The following is a 19,750-nucleotide window of genomic DNA, read 5'->3' on the forward strand; positions in this document are numbered from 1 at the left end:
CCCTCAACAATCACTGTTCTAGATTTAAGTTGAGCTGGATTTAACTTAAGTTTAATTTAAGCTAGATATAGCTTAAAATTTCCTTTAGATTAAGCAGGGTTTATCTTACATTAGTAAGTTTAAGCTGAATTTAGAAAAGGTTAGATTTAAGTCAAGCTGGGTTTATACTAACTTAGATTTAAGTCAAATTAGACTTTTGGCAAAATATGTTTCAGAGAATACACAACTTTAAGTAAAATCAGGATTAAGTCACATTAGTTTAGTTACAAAGGTTCAGATCAGGTCAAATTTAGGTGAAATATCTTTGTTTTTGGGTAATTAAGTGAGAACTAGAAATAAATAGGTTAGTTTTAAGATAGGACTAAAGCTTGGGTTGGGTGAGGTTAGGTTCTGGTCATCCTCACTATCATTATTTATGACCATTTTCCTTGTTGAAGATTTTATACTTCCTCTAGAGTGCCATAAAGCACATACAGTATAGCCGTCAAATGTATTTACTTAGTGGTTTTGTCATAGTTACAGATTTTATGTACAGTACTGCACAAGAACAGAAGAGCATCTACCTTCACTTTTGCAACATTGTTCTTTACAACTACTGTACTACTTTGTAATTTATCCTCTTAACTACTAAACCAGTAAACAACTTCAAGTAGTTTTTAGTAAATACTGAAAAGTGAATTTATTACTTTTCATATCAAAGAACAGATGGCAAGATACAAATTTTATATTTTCTCAAGTAAACATGTCATTTGATTATTTTATATACAATACAGCATTATTTATTAGTGGCATGGCCTTCACCTTCCTACACTGCGTCAGTTCTGTAACTCCTGTAACTCCTAAACCTTAACTACTGTCTATGGTACATCAGTGAACTGCTAAAGCTAAATGTATTTTTTTTTAAGTTGAGGAGAAAGATGCAAGCCAAGCTAAACGCTTACAAACTGACAAAGGTGGGGATGTACAAGATCAGTCAAACTTACTGAAGGGATTAAATCTACATCAAAAATCTTCGAAAAGTTTGTCATGGATACTTGACCATTGTAAATTCTTGGCAGTTGTTTCTAGTGAAGTTAATAATACAGTTCAGTAAGAAAATATTAGTTAATGTGATAAAATACTTTTGGTGCAATTTATTATGCTACACAGTTTTCATAGGTCTTAAAATTGAGCCAACACCATTCCATAAACCTGCCACTGGTTATTAACAATAAACACTACAGTACTGTACAGTCTTTCAACCAATCAGAACCTCATTGACATTAACTGTTAAATAAGCTTTTGACTGGCATATGACACTGAAGGCACAGCATTCAATGACCCTGCAACAAGGTTTATCCAGTCAAAGCAAGGCAGTAATTAATTAAACGAATTCTGATTGGTGAGCAACATCCATATCAATGCCTCAACCAGTCAGAACCTGTGTACCTCAGATAATCTACTTCTACCACTATAAAATCTACCAAAACACTCTAACTAGGTAAAACACTAGGGATACTTACAACAGTGTTTCTGTGAATAGCCAAGTACAGCACTGAGTTGTGTCCACACTGGCTATCAATACTGTTATCCTGTGTAATATTCAAGAGATCATCCTTCCTGTAAAAATTCTATCTGCAATTAAAAAAAAATCCCGACTTATAAATGTATCTAATATCAAATTCAGACACTCTCATATACTGTACACTAATAAAAGCTTATATTAAATATTTTATTACTAATAATGACTATTTGGCCTCTATATTTTTCTTCAAAAAATTCATAAAGCAATACATTATTATCTAATCTGTTGCTGGTGTTTTGCCTTCTCTCCATACGAACAAACCTACACAATTTTGGCGGAGTTTATTAGAGCGGTCTACATGTGACCAGATTAGAGATTTCATAACTTTGTCTCAGTTCGGGGGTTGTGATGCCCCAAAGAATATTTACTTCTCAACCATGAGATGTCTGCAGAAGGAACCAATCATACCACGATCCCATGGTTTGTGTTACTGTGTAATATAGAAAGACTGTGTGTGTGTAGTATACAATTCTTGGTAGCTGTCAGTGTTGAAAACAAACACCTCGAGCACAACCAATGAACAGACATTCTTGACTCTTGTCCCATCTTGAACCAAATATACAATGCACAGTATATCAAGATTGTTGCCAGTAACACCATACAGTACCATCAGTGACCTGCCAAAGCATATCATATTCCTCATCACATTACTGTAAACCTCAACATGACGAGAATGTTTACAATGGTTTCAAACGACTTTTTTCCATATTCTTTATTTGCCACTTAAGACATAACTAAGAAAAAATATTGAAACCAGTGTAGTTATCCTCCAACACTCTATATATTCTAATTGTGAATTTTTTGCATGCTTGATTCTACACTCTCAGTATATAACAATATTTCAGTACAACACACACATTTTTACCTTGGTACAGTTATAATTGTTAGTAAAAACATCATATATACAGTAGTATTGTCTTCCATGGAACTGTACAATGCATTACACGCTTTCATAAAACATCTGTAGTATAATTGTTACATTTATAAACACTTGGTAATAAATGCAGTCAGGTATGTAATGAAAAAAAATATCCAGAAAGGAGCATTCAAGCCTCATAATATCTTAAGACATCAACAACCAATGACTACTTAGAGTTCTTGTAACATCTGACAGACTTTAAAATATGGTATCAATTCCCCCTTAAAAAGAAAAAAATCAAATACACAGGGAATATTATTATCCACACAACACCCTGTACATATAATGAACTACACGATAGTTAAGAGTACAGTAATAGATTCATCTTATATACACAGAACAGATGACAATTATGAAGCAAAAAACACCTTTTAACTGTATGATACCAGAGACACTATGCAGTAAAACAAACCATCGTATCCAATGGTAGAAGCTGTCATATCCTGCAGTCCCAACGAACATCCTCACCAACTGTCATGAACAGCACAGGTATAGCAATATAAGCCAATATCATCCTATCAGGCAATAAAAGCCATTCAATCCCACAATGATAACCATCACATCCTATCCTGCAATACAAATGATCCTAACTTACAACACATCATTCTCACTCTACAGCACAAATCATTCTCTTCTGCAACACAAACCATCCTATCCTGTACTACAAACCATCCTATCCTGTACTACAAACCATCCTATCCTGCACTACAAACCATCCTATCCTGCATACAAACCATCCTATCCTGCACTACAAACCATCCTATCCTGTACTACAAACCATCCTATCCTGTACTACAAACCATCCTATCCTGCATTACAAACCATCCTATCCTGCATTACAAACCATCCTATCCTGTACTACAAACCATCTCTGATTACAAACCATCCTATCCTGATTACAAACCATCCTACCCTGTACTACAAACCATCCTATCCTGATTACAAACCATCCTATCCTGATTACAAACCATCCTATCCTGTACTACAAACCATCCTATCCTGTACTACAAACCATCCTATCCTGATTACAAAACCATCCTATCCTGTACTACAAACCATCCTATCCTGCATTACAAACCATCCTATCCTGCACACAACCATCCTATCACCTGTTAAACCATCTATCCTGTACTACAAACCATCCTATCCTGCATTACAAACCATCCTATCCTGCATTACATACCATCCTATCCTGTACTACAAACCATCCTATCCTGATTACAAACCATCCTATCCTGATTACAAACCATCCTATCCTGATTACAAACCATCCTATCCTGATTACAAACCATCCTATCCTGACTACAAACCATCCTATCCTGAATACAAACCATCCTACCCTGTACTACAAACCATCCTACCCTTACTACAAACCATCCTACCCTGTACTACAAACCATCCTATCCTGATTACAAACCATCCTATCCTGATTACAAACCATCCTATCCTGTACTACAAACCATCCTATCCTGAATACAAACCATCCTACCCTGTACTACAAACCATCCTACCCTGTACTACAAACCATCCTATCCTGATTACAAACCATCCTACCCTGTACTACAAACCATCCTATCCTGTACTACAAACCATCCTATCCTGATTACAAACCATCCTATCCCACAATTCCTAATACTGTACTTCACACAACCTAACCTCCTCTCTCAGACTTCAGAAACTTTCAAATGACCAGAAGCCAACACTGCATATTCAGAATCTTGAAGATTTTTCAGTTAAAAGTGAGTACTGTACAGTGTGTATCAATAAACAGACACACAAACATGTTCACATACCAGTAATACTGTACATACAGACACACATACATATGCACACACAAAAACAGGCATATATCTCAATGTATAAATGGACACACACACACACACACACACACACACACACACACATCCATGCACAAATGTACAGTATGCCTGCACACACATGTATGTAAGTATGTATACCTGTACATACAAACATACAGGTGACTGACTAAGAATGAATATGGTTGAAAATGACATTCCTAAAGCTGATGACTCATTACAGTACTATACAGGCTGGCGGCCCTGACCAGACAGCGAACATAGACTCTGTAATGGTGGAGATAAATGACTCCTCGGGTGTGGCAACAAGTGACTCAGAAATAGTCTCCAGAATACTGAGTCAGAAACAGTAGTGAGTTGAGTACATGATAGAGGCTTAGGAACTCAAGAATAGTGACTTAAGTATTGTCTCTCAAATACTGTATATAGTCAGAAAATGACCCAATAATAGGGACTCAAGAACAATGAGTCAGGAATATTGACTCAGGAATGGTGATATATGAATAGTGACTCATGACTAGTGACTCAAAAAGAGTGACTTAGGAACAGTGACTCAAGGATAATGGCTCAAAAATTATGACCAAAGAAAAAATAACACCAAACAAGTGACTCAAACACTGACTCAACAGGGATGACTCAGAGAAACAGCTTAGTCATATTGTTGTGACTCACATGAAGAAATGAGTAAACAATGACTCATGGCAAAAGACTCACATGACTCACAAGAAGCACTACATGGCAAGTGACTCACACAGGCTAAGTCAGAACAAGGTAAAGTCAGCTTCCGACTCAAAATTTAACTTTTGCCAAATGACTGAGACAAAAATATAACCAATGTGATTGAAGCAAAATATATATAAGGATTACTATACACTCTTTTGTTAACACTTTGTAAACATGAGACCGAGTTCAGAAAAATACTAAAGTTGATAAACAAGTGACTATGTTTGGGAGTGTCTCCATAAAGCCACTGTTAGTGTCCAACTTTCAACAAGTGATCAAGTAAAACCATTGCTTGTGTTTAATGTATAACAACTGACTGGATAAAGACACTGTTTATGTATAATTTGCAACAAAAAGCTTTATACATTAGATCCATATTACAGAGCTGTGAGGTGCCATGGTTATTCCTACCAAGAGATTACAAGGAACAATAATTCTGTATTATTTTTAACCTGTACAAACAGATACAATACTGTAGTTAATTACTTATGTTCGACTTGCAAAAAGCAGATGCAAAGATCCACATCTAACATATATTTTACAAACAGGAACTACAAAGAACCAGAGTCAATATGATTTTTTCTCAAACTGTACAATCAAAGGTAAGATGAAATTCGTAGCCACAGACTATTTACAACAAGTAAAAAAACAAAAACGATAGAGGAAGAAAAGACTAGTACAGTAAACTAATGGGGAGAATTTTGATTATCTCTTCTTGATTCTAACTTTTTGTTCCAAAGTGATAAAAAAAAAACTTGTGATCATCATGGAGGAAGATGGACCCAGAAATTCACCCGTCACAGATATTTCAATGCAGTCACTGTTGGGTTCTACTTTGTAAAGAACCTTGATTCTCGGGTTGTGTAAAGGACCTCCACTATAGATGGGTTCTACTAGACTGTGTAAAGAACCATAATTACTGGGTGAAGGTGTTCAACCTCTGATGGGTCCTAAACTGGTTATTGCAATTTAAGGAAAAGAACACTAGTATTGAAATTGCGAGGTCATTCTCCTTGTATCATCAAAAGACAAATTAACTTCTGCTGACGGGTCATTTTTGAGTGAAAATCATTACCTGATCTTCCTCCCCCTCATGTCCCACTCTGGTATACCCTCCCATGCCCCACTCCCTCCCATGTCCCACTCCCTCCCTCCCATATACCACTACCTATACATATCCCTCCCCTCCCATATCCCACTCCCCCATCCCCACTCCCCCAAACCCCACTCCCCTATACACCATTACCTTAAGCCCACAGTATTTCTTTAGTTCCTTCTTTCCACGCCTCCTTTAGGAAGAACTCAATAATAAACACAAATCTTGAAGCAATGGAGAAGGTGTTTTTGATCGCCTGGGAACACCCTACACATGGAAGGAGGTCTCTGGGGGCGCTGGCCTGGGCGTTGGCCGAGGCAGGGACCGTGCCCCTCCAGAGAGACTTCTGCCGATGGTAGCATGGGCGATGGGTCGTGATGGGTGGGTGTAGGCATGGGCGTACTGCTGGTCAGTGGGCGCCGGGAGTGGGCGGGGGAGCGGGGCGCGACCTCAGACCTGCTCATATTTGGCCCTGTTGATGTTGCGGGCAAGGCAGCAAGCCAAGATCACCCCCACAAACTGTCCACAGAAAAGGAAATCTTTAATCACCAGAAAATATAGTTGTCTGGAACATCATAAATTAAATATAAGAATCTAGGTTCCATCTGACTTCCATTTTACAACAGACTTCTCTAAAGGTAAAACTGAACATTGTAATTATAGAAACATTTACCAGCTAATGTAAGCAAAAGCTCTTGTATCACTTGAACATGGTTATTGAAAGAGGCAAATTTCAACATTATTATAAGAACTTCAAAAACCTAATGTATAATAAATTTCTCATATCTATAATGAATACATTTATCACAAGAACATTAAACAGATAAAAACCGTTTCTCTGGTAGCTCAGGTGCCCTAAAGAACACCTGCACACTGACTCACCTGGAAGCTAGCAAAGCATAGGGAGCTGATGAGGATGACACCCATGCTAGACTCTAGGAAGTGCACCACAGTTGAGTAGCAGCCCTGCAGGGTATATATACTGTTGTATGGGACATACTTTGGTAGGAGGGAGGTAGAGTGGAATAGAGGGAGGGGATGATAAAGGGAGCAATTAACCCGTACACAATTAATACCAGTAGTTGATATGAAGGTAGTGAACATGTGCGCACCAAGATATTTGAGGACGGTAGAAGACTGCATGTGACAATATGCAGCCATAATAATAACAATTAATAATAATAAAATAATGATAATAATAATAAATAAAGTTGTCATTCAGGTTTACACCTACCTGAGGGTGAAGGGCAATACATGAGTTATCCTGAACCTCCCTACAGCAGGAGGCTGGGTAGGGAGGGTCGTGGTTCTGGCCGTAGGGCATAGCCACCCAGTCGCTCGCATTCTGTATCCCACAACACTGAAGCTGAAAAGAAATTGTCATATTAATTGGTGATCAAAGAAGCCACCTTATTGTGATGAAGTGTTTAAAAGCTTGTTGGTGACTGACATCTGCTTCTTGGGGACTTAAGGATGGAACTTTGTATTGTTCAGGGAGATAAATCTGCAACATAAGAAAATGAAAATCAATTGGAATTTTATTGGGCTTCACAGAGTTGTTACTTTTTCTTTACAATATGTAATCACGCTGTGGGTGTATCAGACTCCTCATAGTTGCAGTGTGAATCAGAAAGCATCCCTTCCTCTCCCCTTCATTATATTATTTTTTTTTTACTTTCAGCGTCATTGTAAGGAGTGAGCCTTCTTCTATTACCAGGCAGATAATTATCATAGAGATTGTCAACCAGGGATATTATAGAAGAATGGAAATGTTCTGGACTCACCATATTCTGGAGGCTGTTGACAGCGCTACTCATAGTGGGTGATCTCTCGTACTCGGTGAAGGCCCTGGTGAGCCCGTCCTCATAGCCTGTCTTCAGGTGCTTCCTGTAGGCCCAAGTGCTCACCCCAGATCCCACCATGATCACGAAGATCACCAACAGGAAGGCCGCATACTGATGAACAGGGAGGGGGATTAGTGATATCATAGATACAGGTTAAAATACAGTGCAGGTTACATGATAGAGTTCCTAGTGTGCAGAACAAGGAGTTATTGAAGTCATAGATATAGGTCATATGGTAGGCCTCCAATTGATGAAACTGTCTAAGAATCAGTGACTGTCATAGGTAGAAGTTAAAAGAATTGGTCATTTGTGTTTACCAGATAGAGGCCGCATACTGATGACAGGAGACATGGGCGGCCCATGATGGGCCAAAATTAAATCCCTGAATCCTGAGTTTTCATGCTAAAGCCAAGAAGAATAAGTTAGGTTGTGTTCGGAGTTAGTGAGGTTACTTTGTGGTAGGGGGTTGGCCTAGAATTACTCAGGCTAGGCTAGGTTGATGATGGGTACATCACTAATGTTAGGGATTAATTACATTAGGTCAGGTTAGGGGTTGATCAGATTAGGCTACGTATGTTAGGTGTAGGTTATGGTTGAGTTTGGTAAAATTAAGCTAGGTTTGGGGACGGCTAAACTAAGTACGAATATATTTAATACAGGTACATAAATTCAGTGAAATTCACTTTGGTTAAGGCCCAGGTCACGGTTCTAGCAAGTCCCAACAATACACAGACTTACAATAGCAGGTCATATGGGAAGGCCTCGGACTGAAAGAACGGGTCAAGGGTCATGGGAATTGTGAGAGGTCAAGGTCAGGGTCAATAGCAAATAGAGTTCTTCCCCCAACAAAAAAACAAAACACAGACAAACAGACTCACGATGTAGAGGAGTACAGGCTGGCCTTTCGCGGTGCAGCAACAAGCCAGCAGCCCAAGCAGGAGCATGAGGCCTCCTGTAGCCACCAGGACATAGGGTGCTGTGGCAGAGAACTCAGGTGACACCTCCACATACTTGTACACCTCCACCTTCACCAGGATCCCCGCCGCCACCATCAATGCTCCCATTATCTGTCAGGAGACACTATTAGTGGTATGGCACAGAGAGAGAGAGAGAGAGAGAGACAGAGAGAGAGAGAGAGAGAGACAGAGAGAGAGAGAGAGAGGGTTCTTGCCTCCCCCCTCGGTCTCCCCCATCTAGGTATTGCCCTGCACCGACCTAGTACCAGTTAATTACCGGATATGTGATCTGTATTGACCCTGGGATGGAAACAAGGTCAAAGTTTTCTTCCTCTTCATTAAAAGTGTAATTATAAGAGAGAGAGACAGTGCGTGTGTGTGTTTTATATTAAACGTGACGGAAGGAAGGAATCTCTCTCTCTCTCTCTCTCTCTCTCTCTCTCTCTCTCTCTCTCTTTCTCTGGGTGTGTATATTTGTAGCTAACTTTGTGTGTATACTTCTCCAGACCATCAATTACGCACATAATTAGGCAAGTATTGTAGACAATATGACATTTTCACCTGAAATTTCAATATCCATCGTAATGAGGGATTTAATAACGATGAATATAAGGATTCGGAAAACAGGTGCTTAAAATCTTCCCCGAAATTTCAATAACCCTATCCTATATTTAGCTTCGCATCCCAACCCGGAATTATTGATTAATATAGGAGGCTGCTGCTTGAACTTCACCCCACTGCCAGACGTACAATGAATAACTTTCTACGTTAAAATGCCCATATAAACACTTCATTGAATAATTTTCCTTTTCTAAAACAACCTTAATGTGTATAATTCAAATTCAATCTAGAAATAAACAGAAGACTTGATGATATGTATTAGTAAATTAAAATACCAGCGTTGTTTACAAACCCCTTTCCTTCACTCCATGTTTCGCGCCATTTGACGGAGAGTTTTCGCGGTTGCCGAACTGCACTGGTGATGGGAAGCAATGTTATATATAAATGACTTAATATGCGAAATGGTTGCTGAGTGTGAGAGTTCTGTAACCCTTGGGTGTGTGTATGTTATGGTCTAAGCTGGTGATCTTTACCATGTATAAATATGTCTTATATAGTCGTTGGTAACTGTTGCCCATCTAAATACCTGTACATAGAATGGTTTCCACATTCTCCTCTTCTTATTTATTTTAACATACTGTACACTTTCCTCCTCTGTTTTAATGTATGCTATCTCCTCCGAAGCAGAGTTTTAATGTCTTCTCCACCACTCTATTCTAATATTTGCCTTCTCATCCCAGGTTTAATAAATGCATATATCCACATTGGCAACACTCATCACTTGCTCCAACACACACACACACACACGAGAGAGAGGGGGTGCTTCAGGGGCAAATCACAAGATATTCAAGATTTTAAAACGTAATTAACACAGGACTAGAGGCTATCATACCTCCACAACTCTCGGGCTACCTGCGTCCACAGTCTCAGTGGCTCCTACGATGACTATTCCTGGTAAGGGAAGATTTAAGAATGCACCTAATATGGTTAACTTAAGCTAAAACACAAAATTAATATCACGCAGAGAAGTTAACTAGATACGTTTATTTACCATCAGTTATGAGACCAACTTAAACTATAGACTCAACTTTAATTAGCAGAGCAATATTAAGGTCCAGAATATTTGGGAAGAAACATTACGTTAACTTTGTCTCCTAAGGTGATATCTCAATGTAATTTATCTCCTAACTGATTTTAAGTGAACGTCTCTAGTTAAAAGTCAAAGGTTCCTACGTTAAATTTCCCTGCCGAGATTATTAAAGTTTGAACGCATCTAACATCAGGCAGCTAGTGTGACCAGGACGTCTTAACAAATACAACTGTAAACTGGGATTCTACCGTCGCTGAATTTACATTTTCTTGACTAGAGGTTGAGGGGAAAAATACACGGTACAAATCTCTGCAAATCTAGGCTCCCCGCTGAGCTATAATCGTTCATCTTGGGAACGGGTATGAGATATGGTATTAGGTGGACTTAACCCTGAGTTTATGGAGGCGGATTCACGTCTCGCGAACCATAACTGTGCGGATACCTGCCTCTGTATGATGCCTGAAACGGCCGCCTACCACGAGCATGTAATGTTGATAGTGATGATAACTGTGACGGGTGATGATGGTGATGATAGCTATGGCAAGAGTAACGATGATGATGATAACTGTAACAAGGGTAGTGATGATGATAATGATGACGATGATGATGATAACACAATGACGATATTAGTGTTAACAATATTGATATCATTCATGAGTAACTAGTACTACAATCGCCAAGACTACTACTGTTAAAAATACTTGTTATAATGAGAATACTTATGATAATGGTGGTAGTGGTGTGTGTGTGTAAAGTGCGCCGAGGGATAAAGAGGAGGAAGTGAGGGTAGGGCCTGAGGACAGAAGAGGAGCGGGAAGGGAGGAAATTAGGGGAAGGAGGGGAGAGTAAGGCGAGAGGGGAGGGAGGAATTAATGATAAGGAGGGGAGACTGAAGGAAAGGAGGGTGAGGGGACGCAGGGAGAGGAGAGTGAGTGATGGGAAAGAGAGGGAGGATGAGAGTGAAGGGTGGAAGGGTAAAGGGAGGGAAGTTGAGGAGAGGGGGGAGGGAGGTGAGAGAGTGAGGGAAGCAACAATCAAGAATGGCTCGGCCCAGCAAGGAAGGGGCGCCTCTTCCTGCCACCCAAGGACAGAAGGATATGAATGGCTCGGCCCAGCAAGGAAGGGGCGCCTCTTCCTGCCACCCAAGGACAGAAGGATATGTTGGTAGGATTATTGGATGTGTTGGTAGGATTATTCGCTTCCCTGTCAACCACCACAACCATCCATCGCCACCACCAATACCACCGCAACTACATACCACCATCATCACCATCACAAACACTCACCACCACCACCACTGTCATAACCTCAACCACCACTACTACCACCATCACCAACACCACCACTACCACCACCTTTACCATCACTACTACCACTACTATCACAATCACCACCATTACCATCACCACCACCCCTCCAATAACAATGACAAAACTACACCATTTCTATAGTTTTCCCTTACCAGAACAGTCGTCTTGTGGCAGTTTATTGACTTAATTGAATTACAGGTCCTGCAAGTTGACACAACACAGCCATTGTAAGGTGTGTGTGTGTGTGTGTGTGTGTGTGTGTGTGTGTGTGTGTGTGTGTGTGTCTTAATGACCTTCACAGTGTTGCCACGTATTAGCTTGGCGTCCGTCCAGAAAAAACAGAGATGTAGCGACGGTGTTGCCATAGAGAAGAGAGTGAATCATGACCAAAGTGAGTTGGATATATCTGTAGTGTGTGTTTTGTTTATGATAAAATGATGAAAACCTAACATGACGATGATGATGATGATGAACAACACCATACAGGATAAATTTATTACACAGAAGGTATACATGTGGGTGATGAGTGGTGATATTTTTACCAACCAGACAGGGGACAACATCACGTCCTAGAAACACCGACAATCACGAGGAATGTCTCACTGTCTTATTAAAAGAAACAAGAGAAAAAAAATAATATCTAGGTCTCTGTGTTTGTGGGCTCCCATCTTGTGATTAATTAAGGAACAACAGAAGTGATAATAAAGGTGAGATTAAAGAGAGTGTCACTGGGATGAACCTCTCTCTCCCTCTGATCAATGCACTGTACACACACACACACAGTCAGCTGATCGACGTATTGTGTCCTGTTATTCCTACTGGATTATCTGATGTATATTCTAGAGACTTCACGTTCTATCAATGTCTTGTCATTGATCGCAGGGTTCCACACACACACACACACACACACACACACACACACACACACACACACACACACACACACACACACACACACACACACACACATACACACACACACACACACACACACGTCACAACCTACTGGCAGAAACTAATTCTTGGTAGTGAAGAGCGAGAGTGTAGGCGGCGCGTGACTCTATGAATCAGTTAGTAGAATGTGGAGAACGACTACCGCAGAGTTTATTACTGCCGGTGCCTAGTGAGGTATTAACACCCTAGCACCTCACACCCTAACAAACACACGGAGCCAATAAAACCACTCGACCACTACCATCTTGCACTCCTTCCACCACCTAGCACCCCTTTCCCCCAACATAACAACTACCAACTCGAATGCACCACCACCACCAGGTAATAGGGGGTGAGGACCAGGCACCATCGACCGGTTGAGTGCCACCACTGGATCGAGCAGTGCCAAACACATATATCCTCAGTTACGTCATCATCCTTCCAAGCCTGTCACACACCTTCCACACCTGTCACACATCTTCTACACCTGTCACACATCTTCCTTCCCTGTCACAAATCTTCTACACGTGTCACACATCTTCTACACCTGTCACACACCTTCCAAACCTGTCTGTCATACACCTTCTCTACCTGTCACACGCTCCTACCTCTCACACGTTATTATCTACCTGTCACGCACCTTCCCTACCTGTTACACTTCTTCTTTGTCACACACTTCATATGACAACACACCGTGAGTTAATTACTAAATCACACCAATTTATACACACACACACACACACACACACACACACACACACACACACACACACACGCCACTTGTGAATCTGAGCCAAGTACCACACTCTTACTCCTGACCAAACTAATATCACACACTCACTCCAGATTTGAGGGGTCGAGTGTGTGGTCACGGAAGAGGGAGAGTGAGAGGAGAGTGTGAGGGAGGGAGGGAGAGGCAGAGAGAGGTAGAGTGAGAGAGAGAGAGGAAGAGTGAGTGAGGGATTAGAGGAAGAGAGAGAGAAAGCAACTCCCTCTTCCACTCTCTCGCCGTGTAAGTTGTGTTAAGGAAAGTGTGTTGGAGAGAAGTTGTTATCTTAAGCGACACGACGCGCGGGGGTCCACTACGGTCTTAAAGGGGATGATAGGGAGGGTAAGACGAAGACCCACTACTACTACTGGTGGCAGGGGTGATGGTAGTAGTGGTGGCAGGGGTGATGGTAGTAGTGGTGGCAGGGGTGGTGGTAGTAGTGGTGGCAGGGGTGGTGGTAGTAGTGGTGGCAAGGGATGATGGTAGTAGTGGTGGCAAAGGGTAGTAGTGGTGGCAGGGGTGATGGTAGTAGTGGTGGCAGGGGTGATGGTAGTAGTGGTGGCAGGGGTGGTGGTAGTAGTGGTGGCAGGGGTGATGGTAGTAGTGTTGGCAAGAGTAGTGACGGTGTAATGTTGGTGGTGGTGGAGTTGTACTTGGAATAAAAGTACAAAAACCTTCAACCTCCCTTAAAAATATATTAATTTCTTCTCGTATCCTAAAAATTCCTTTAAATCAAGTACAAGGTCCCCCCCCCTCCCCTAACCTACCCTTAAGAAATCCATAAAGTACAAGAGTGTTTAACCTACAGTAGACCTGACTCAAGGTACAGGAGGAGTGTGCAGGTTTGTTTACAAGACCATAGTTCCTGTTATGGCCGCCAGGGAGCTGTCTGTCTGGCGTATCTTCAAGGGGGAACACTCACTGCCCTGCCTGGTAGTACACACACACACACACACACACACACACACACACACACACACACAGGATAGAGGACAGCAAGGCAGCTAACTGGGGGGGGGTAACTAAAGCTGACAGCACGGGTGAGAGAACAGCTGCTGTTAATTAAAGAACCATGTCGAACACAGCAGTAACAGATCCCCTCCACACACACACCTTAACTTCCTCGACTCTACGGATAAGAGGTCAAATAAAGTATAAGAAGAGGTTAAATTAGGTCAGCAATGTCAGGAGAGGTCAAATGAGGAGGTTATGGAGAGAGAGGTTTTGGAAAGGTCGAATATGGTCAGGGATGTCAGGTTGAGGTCAAAAGAGGTCAGATGGGTAAAGTGCGGTGGTTAAAGAGGTTAAGGATGTCAAATAAGGTCAAGTAGGGTCAGCAAAGAGGCTATGAGAGATCAAGAGGGTTAAGAAGAGGTCAAATGAGTTTAGGGGGACATTAAGGAGAATTTAGGGAGAGGTCACATGAGACTAGGTCGCAATAAGTCATTATAGACCATTACAGGTCACTATAGGTCATTATAGGTTATTATTAAAATAAATACTGGGTAGACAGAAATACAAAAGAATTAAGGGAAAAATATACATCTGGTAACTCGAGGATAACAGGACACGGGGACGACCATGACGGAAGAGGGAGGTGGAGGAGGTACGATAATGATGGAGAGAGAGTAGTCCTGGTAGGGTCATAAGCGTCACAATAAGTCTCACTCGCGCGTATTTTACTCACCAACGCCAAGATTATATCCGGGTTAGTTTCCCGCCACGAAAATATTAACACTGAGAGAGTATTCCCCACCGGCCAATCAGCGAGCCGCTTACATACATACTGCAGTCTCTAAGCTAATGGACAGCCCACAGCGAGAGTACCAGCCAATCAGCAAGGCGTTTACATGCTGACAGCCAATCAGTGAGGAGCTTACGAGTGGAAAGCCAATCAGAGAGTAGTTTACACGCGCACAGACAATCAGCGAGGCGCTTACACATCCACAGCCAATCAGAGAGGCATTTACATGCGGACAGCCAATTGGCTAGGCGTTCACATATGGATACCCAATCAGAGGCGGTCGCTTACGTGTTGAGAGCCAATCACGATCTTAATAACTGTAATCCTAAAATTAAAAGCGCGGTTTACCACTGATCACAAACTCTACCGAACGATAATAACTAAGATATATTCAATAATGTATAAGAAGGCCATCAACAAACTGTACTAAGGTAACTCAAACCTCACGAGAACACACCGAGAATCCACATTATACATCTATATTACCTTAAAGACATTCTCAATCATCCTGATCAAAAGGTCAACAAACTCACGATGTATTTAAATTACTCCTTCCCAGCGGCGGCCATTTGTTACCCAGGTCATAATTATTTAATCGTGTTTGCTTCCTCGACCAATTGATGGCTGCCACTCCACATTAACCGTCTTCATTACCATACTAAGGTGATGGGGCTAATTAAACGTGGGATTTATATACCTGCCGATTACAGGTGAACTAAGGCAGATGTGTGAGAGAGAGAGAGAGAGATGGTAGTTAGTTTAAAGATGAAATAGAGGGAGATAGGGATAGCAGGAGAGAATAAAGAGATAATAAAAAGAGAGGAAAAGATTAACAAAAAATTAGGACGAACAGGAAATAACAAGAAAGGTGGCAGGGAAGACCGAAGAAGAAGTCAATGAAAGTAAAAGAAGAGAGATGGAAAGAGACAGATAAAGCGGAAACAAGATAAAGAAAGAAGTGGTCCTCGTGACGTCACCCCCCCCCCCCCCTTGAGAGACTCCAAATGACCATGTTAGTAAATCGAACATTATACCGTATGTAATATTAAGACGATATATTTTCTTTTGGGGGGGGGGGTTGATTTACGATTACAAGCAATATAAAAAGACGCATTATGATTACAACGTGATTACAGCTTTTTTTAAATGTGGGATTATGATTAGATTTAGACTACATAGATATAAATTATTTTGATTACAGCTACGATTATTTAACACACATTAATCATAATTAATTAAGATTACAAGAATATAATCAACCCCATATGTCATAAATACCACTAATACTAGTAATTAATACACAAAGCACCGCCATCACCACAACTACCATCATCAACATCACTACTATCCTCATCACCATCACCATCTCTCACCACCACTACACTACTACCATCACCAATACGACCTATCATCACTACCACAATCACCACCCGCCCGAGGAAAGAGTGACACGACCACTTTAAGGTAAGGATCCGACACGTACAAATTTCTCAAGCCTCCCTTGCCTAACCTAACCCTAACCTACTTTACCTTCCCTTATCCTACCCACACAAACGTCAATGACAAACACCAAAACACTAAACATTAGTACATGAGGTCAAGTCCCCCCCACCCCCCTCACCACACCATAACGTTCAACAGCACAATGTCCCCAAAACACGTATCGTTGACATCTTCTTTCATCATGACTTATCTACTGTGCACGCCAAGTTTGGCTACAATATGGCCTGAATTAGCCCCTGGGGAATCTTTTTTGGCTATATCTGGACACTACTGAAAATAGCACCGTTTAGCAACGGATGAAAAATAAAATACATTGGTTTTATTTCAGCCCTGGGATGGTAGATTATTTAAGGACGGTTAGGTTAGGTTCTTTTCCTCTCTGCTTGACCTTAACAATGTACCTGTACTCAGGAACTAGCAACTGTACATCCTGACTGCCACAGTTCGTCGGAGTTGACGGGTTGCTGACCGTATACCCATCCAGTCTTACTCCTAACAGTCAATATGCAGAGAAACACCCAGTCACCAGAAGGTCAACAAACATTATCACCTTTAAGACCGACTGACTGTTTGCTCTCTCTTAGACTGATTGAGTGACTGTTTGCACTTTCATAACCCGAAGAGCTTTCCGAAAGTCTCCTTTAAGTACTTAACAGTGCGAGTCATGCAGAAGGTGAGAACCAACCGAGTGTCTTAAATTAATGAAATTTTTCTTCTCTGCCACGATTTGTGAGAACCTTTAAAGCTTATGTTGGGGAGTACGTTAACAGTATACGTCAACATAACAGTATAACATCAACATAACAGTATAACGTCAACATAACAGTAATACGTCAACATAACAGTAATACGTCAACATAACAGTAATACGTCAACATAACAGTAATACGTCAACATAACAGTAATACGTCAACATAACAGTAATACGTCAACATAGCAACAGTATAACGTCAACATAACAACAGTATAACGTCAACATAACAATATTCCCTGTAATATATATAGAGCAGTGAGGGAGAGATGAAGCAAGCGTCACATATTATACACAGTGGTCGGCCCCGCGTCATAGGACCAATTGCAAGAACTGCCGAGGTGTGCACCACGTTGTGGTATCCCATAGATTGAAGATTTGAAAAAGTCAACATGGATACACACCACACCCCACACCCTACACCGCACTCTACACCCCACACACCCTACACCCCACACACTCTACACCCCACACACCCTACACCCTCCACACTGCACAACACACACACCACACACTCCATCAAAGTCACCCAGTTATTTGTGGTGCGTGAGAAGTGCACACAATGTATTATACGTATTAAGGGGGCTCATATGAAGGGGTTCAGGGTAGACACTAAACTGTTTGTGACTCACCTAGGTTGACAAAACACGTACAGTATATCTAACCATACAGGTATATATTGCATACTCTTTAGGGGTTCACAGCTGATATAAGTCATTTTTGGTTACTTACACACACACACACGCGGTACTCTCCCCCGTCAGTACGTGTGTGTTAAGTGGTTTACTCACCCAGAAGATCACGTTGAAGATCATGAGTAAAGTCTTCATGCAGGCCACAGCGGCCCTCGTCTGCAGTCGTTTACCCATCTGGCCGCCTCGTAGCAGATGGTCTGTGTGGTGAGGAGGTGGTGGTGGTTAGTGTCTCTCTCTCTCTCTCTCTACATAACTATATAAAGATAAATGTACAAATATACCCAGGACCAACACCACAGGTCTGGTCCATCACCCAGGACCAACACCACAGGTCTGGTCCATCACCCAGGACCAACACCACTGGTCTGGTCCATCACCCAGGACCAACACCACAGGTCTGGTCCATCACCCAGGACCAACACCACAGGTCTGGTCCATCACCCAGGACCAACACCACAAGTCTGGTCCATCACCCAGGACCAACACCACAGGTCTGGTCCATCACCCAGGACCAACACCACAGGTCTGGTCCAACACCCAGGACCAACACCACAGGTCTGGTCCATCACCCAGGACCAACACCACAGGTCTGGTCTGGTCCATCACCCAGACCAACACCACAAGTCTGGTCCATCACCCAGGACCAACACCACAGGTCTGGTCCATCACCCAGGACCAACACCACAGGTCTGGTCCATCACCCAGGACCAACACCACAGGTCTGGTCCATCACCCAGGACCAACACCACAGGTCTGGTCCATCACCCAGGACCAACACCACAGGTCTGGTCCATCACCCAGGACCAACACCACAGGTCTGGTCCATCACCCAGGACCAACACCACAGGTCTGGTCCATCACCCAGGACCAACACCACAGGTCTGGTCCATCACCCAGGACCAACACCACAGGTCTGGTCCATCACCCAGGACCAACACCACAGGTCTGGTCCACCTACACTACATACACACATATACAATATTAATATAACAATTATCGTGTCCATTCACACAAATAAAATAATTTCCTGTAATTAATTCTTCCAAAACAAAACACAATTATTTTTCATGACTATATTAATAACAGTGAACTGAAATATAAACTACACGATTTACACAAAATGATGGCGTAGTTTCCTAACTGTTTTCGTTGCGTTACGGTTTGGTGACGCAGTTAGTTACTTGTGTCAGTGGAATATTTAAAGTAGGAAGTGGGTTAATTAGTGTGTGGTGTTACCTAGTGTTTACCTGCTGGGGGTCGACTGAGAGCAGAGGCCAACACTCCTCCCCCGGCGACAGAGCGACGCACACTGACGCTCCTTGCAGGCTACTGGCTAGCATTCCCAGTTCCCACACCCCCCCCCCCATCTCTCTCTCTCTCTCTCTCTCTCTGCCTCCTCCACCACCACCTTCCATCATCTTCCTATTCATATTCCTCTTCTTCATTTTTTATTTATTATATTCTTCACCAACTTC

At 41.8% G+C, this 19,750-nt stretch overlaps 1 protein-coding gene across 2 annotated transcripts; it reads right to left on the reverse strand.

Moving 5' to 3' along the window:
* Positions 1 to 6,245: 6,245 nt before the first annotated feature.
* LOC121854240 (tetraspanin-7-like) lies at positions 6,246 to 19,600 on the reverse strand. 2 transcript variants are annotated; one of them, XM_042348761.1, is made up of 7 exons: positions 19,512 to 19,600; positions 18,372 to 18,472; positions 8,842 to 9,030; positions 7,904 to 8,074; positions 7,354 to 7,485; positions 7,002 to 7,085; positions 6,246 to 6,638 (listed from the first exon to the last, which is right to left on the reverse strand). In XM_042348761.1, exons 2-7 carry the CDS (start codon positions 18,447 to 18,449, stop codon positions 6,570 to 6,572), a joined length of 723 nt encoding a protein of 240 aa, XP_042204695.1. In that variant the 5' UTR covers positions 18,450 to 18,472; positions 19,512 to 19,600; the 3' UTR covers positions 6,246 to 6,569. The 2 variants fall into 2 exon arrangements, with proteins under 2 accessions (XP_042204695.1, XP_042204694.1); XM_042348760.1 differs by having other exon boundaries at positions 19,523 to 19,588.
* Between the last annotated feature and the right edge of the window lie 150 nt (positions 19,601 to 19,750).

This window comes from Homarus americanus, unplaced genomic scaffold, assembly GCF_018991925.1.
Source record: "Homarus americanus isolate GMGI-L3 unplaced genomic scaffold, GMGI_Hamer_2.0 scaffold54443, whole genome shotgun sequence".
Taxonomy (NCBI): Eukaryota; Metazoa; Arthropoda; class Malacostraca; order Decapoda; family Nephropidae; genus Homarus; species Homarus americanus.

What these genes read in the sequence shown, in the direction of transcription:
- LOC121854240 (XM_042348761.1), bottom strand. Translation starts at nt 18,449, where the DNA reads ATGGGTAAACGACTGCAGACGAGGGCCGCTGTGGCCTGCATGAAGACT. An exon ending in AGCCTGTACTCCTCTACATC is followed by an intron (nt 8,075 to 8,841) that starts GTGAGTCTGTTT and finishes CCTGTTCATCAG; the next exon opens with TATGCGGCCTTCCTGTTGGT. An exon ending in GTATTGCCCTTCACCCTCAG is followed by an intron (nt 7,086 to 7,353) that starts GTAGGTGTAAAC and finishes TATACCCTGCAG; the next exon opens with GGCTGCTACTCAACTGTGGT.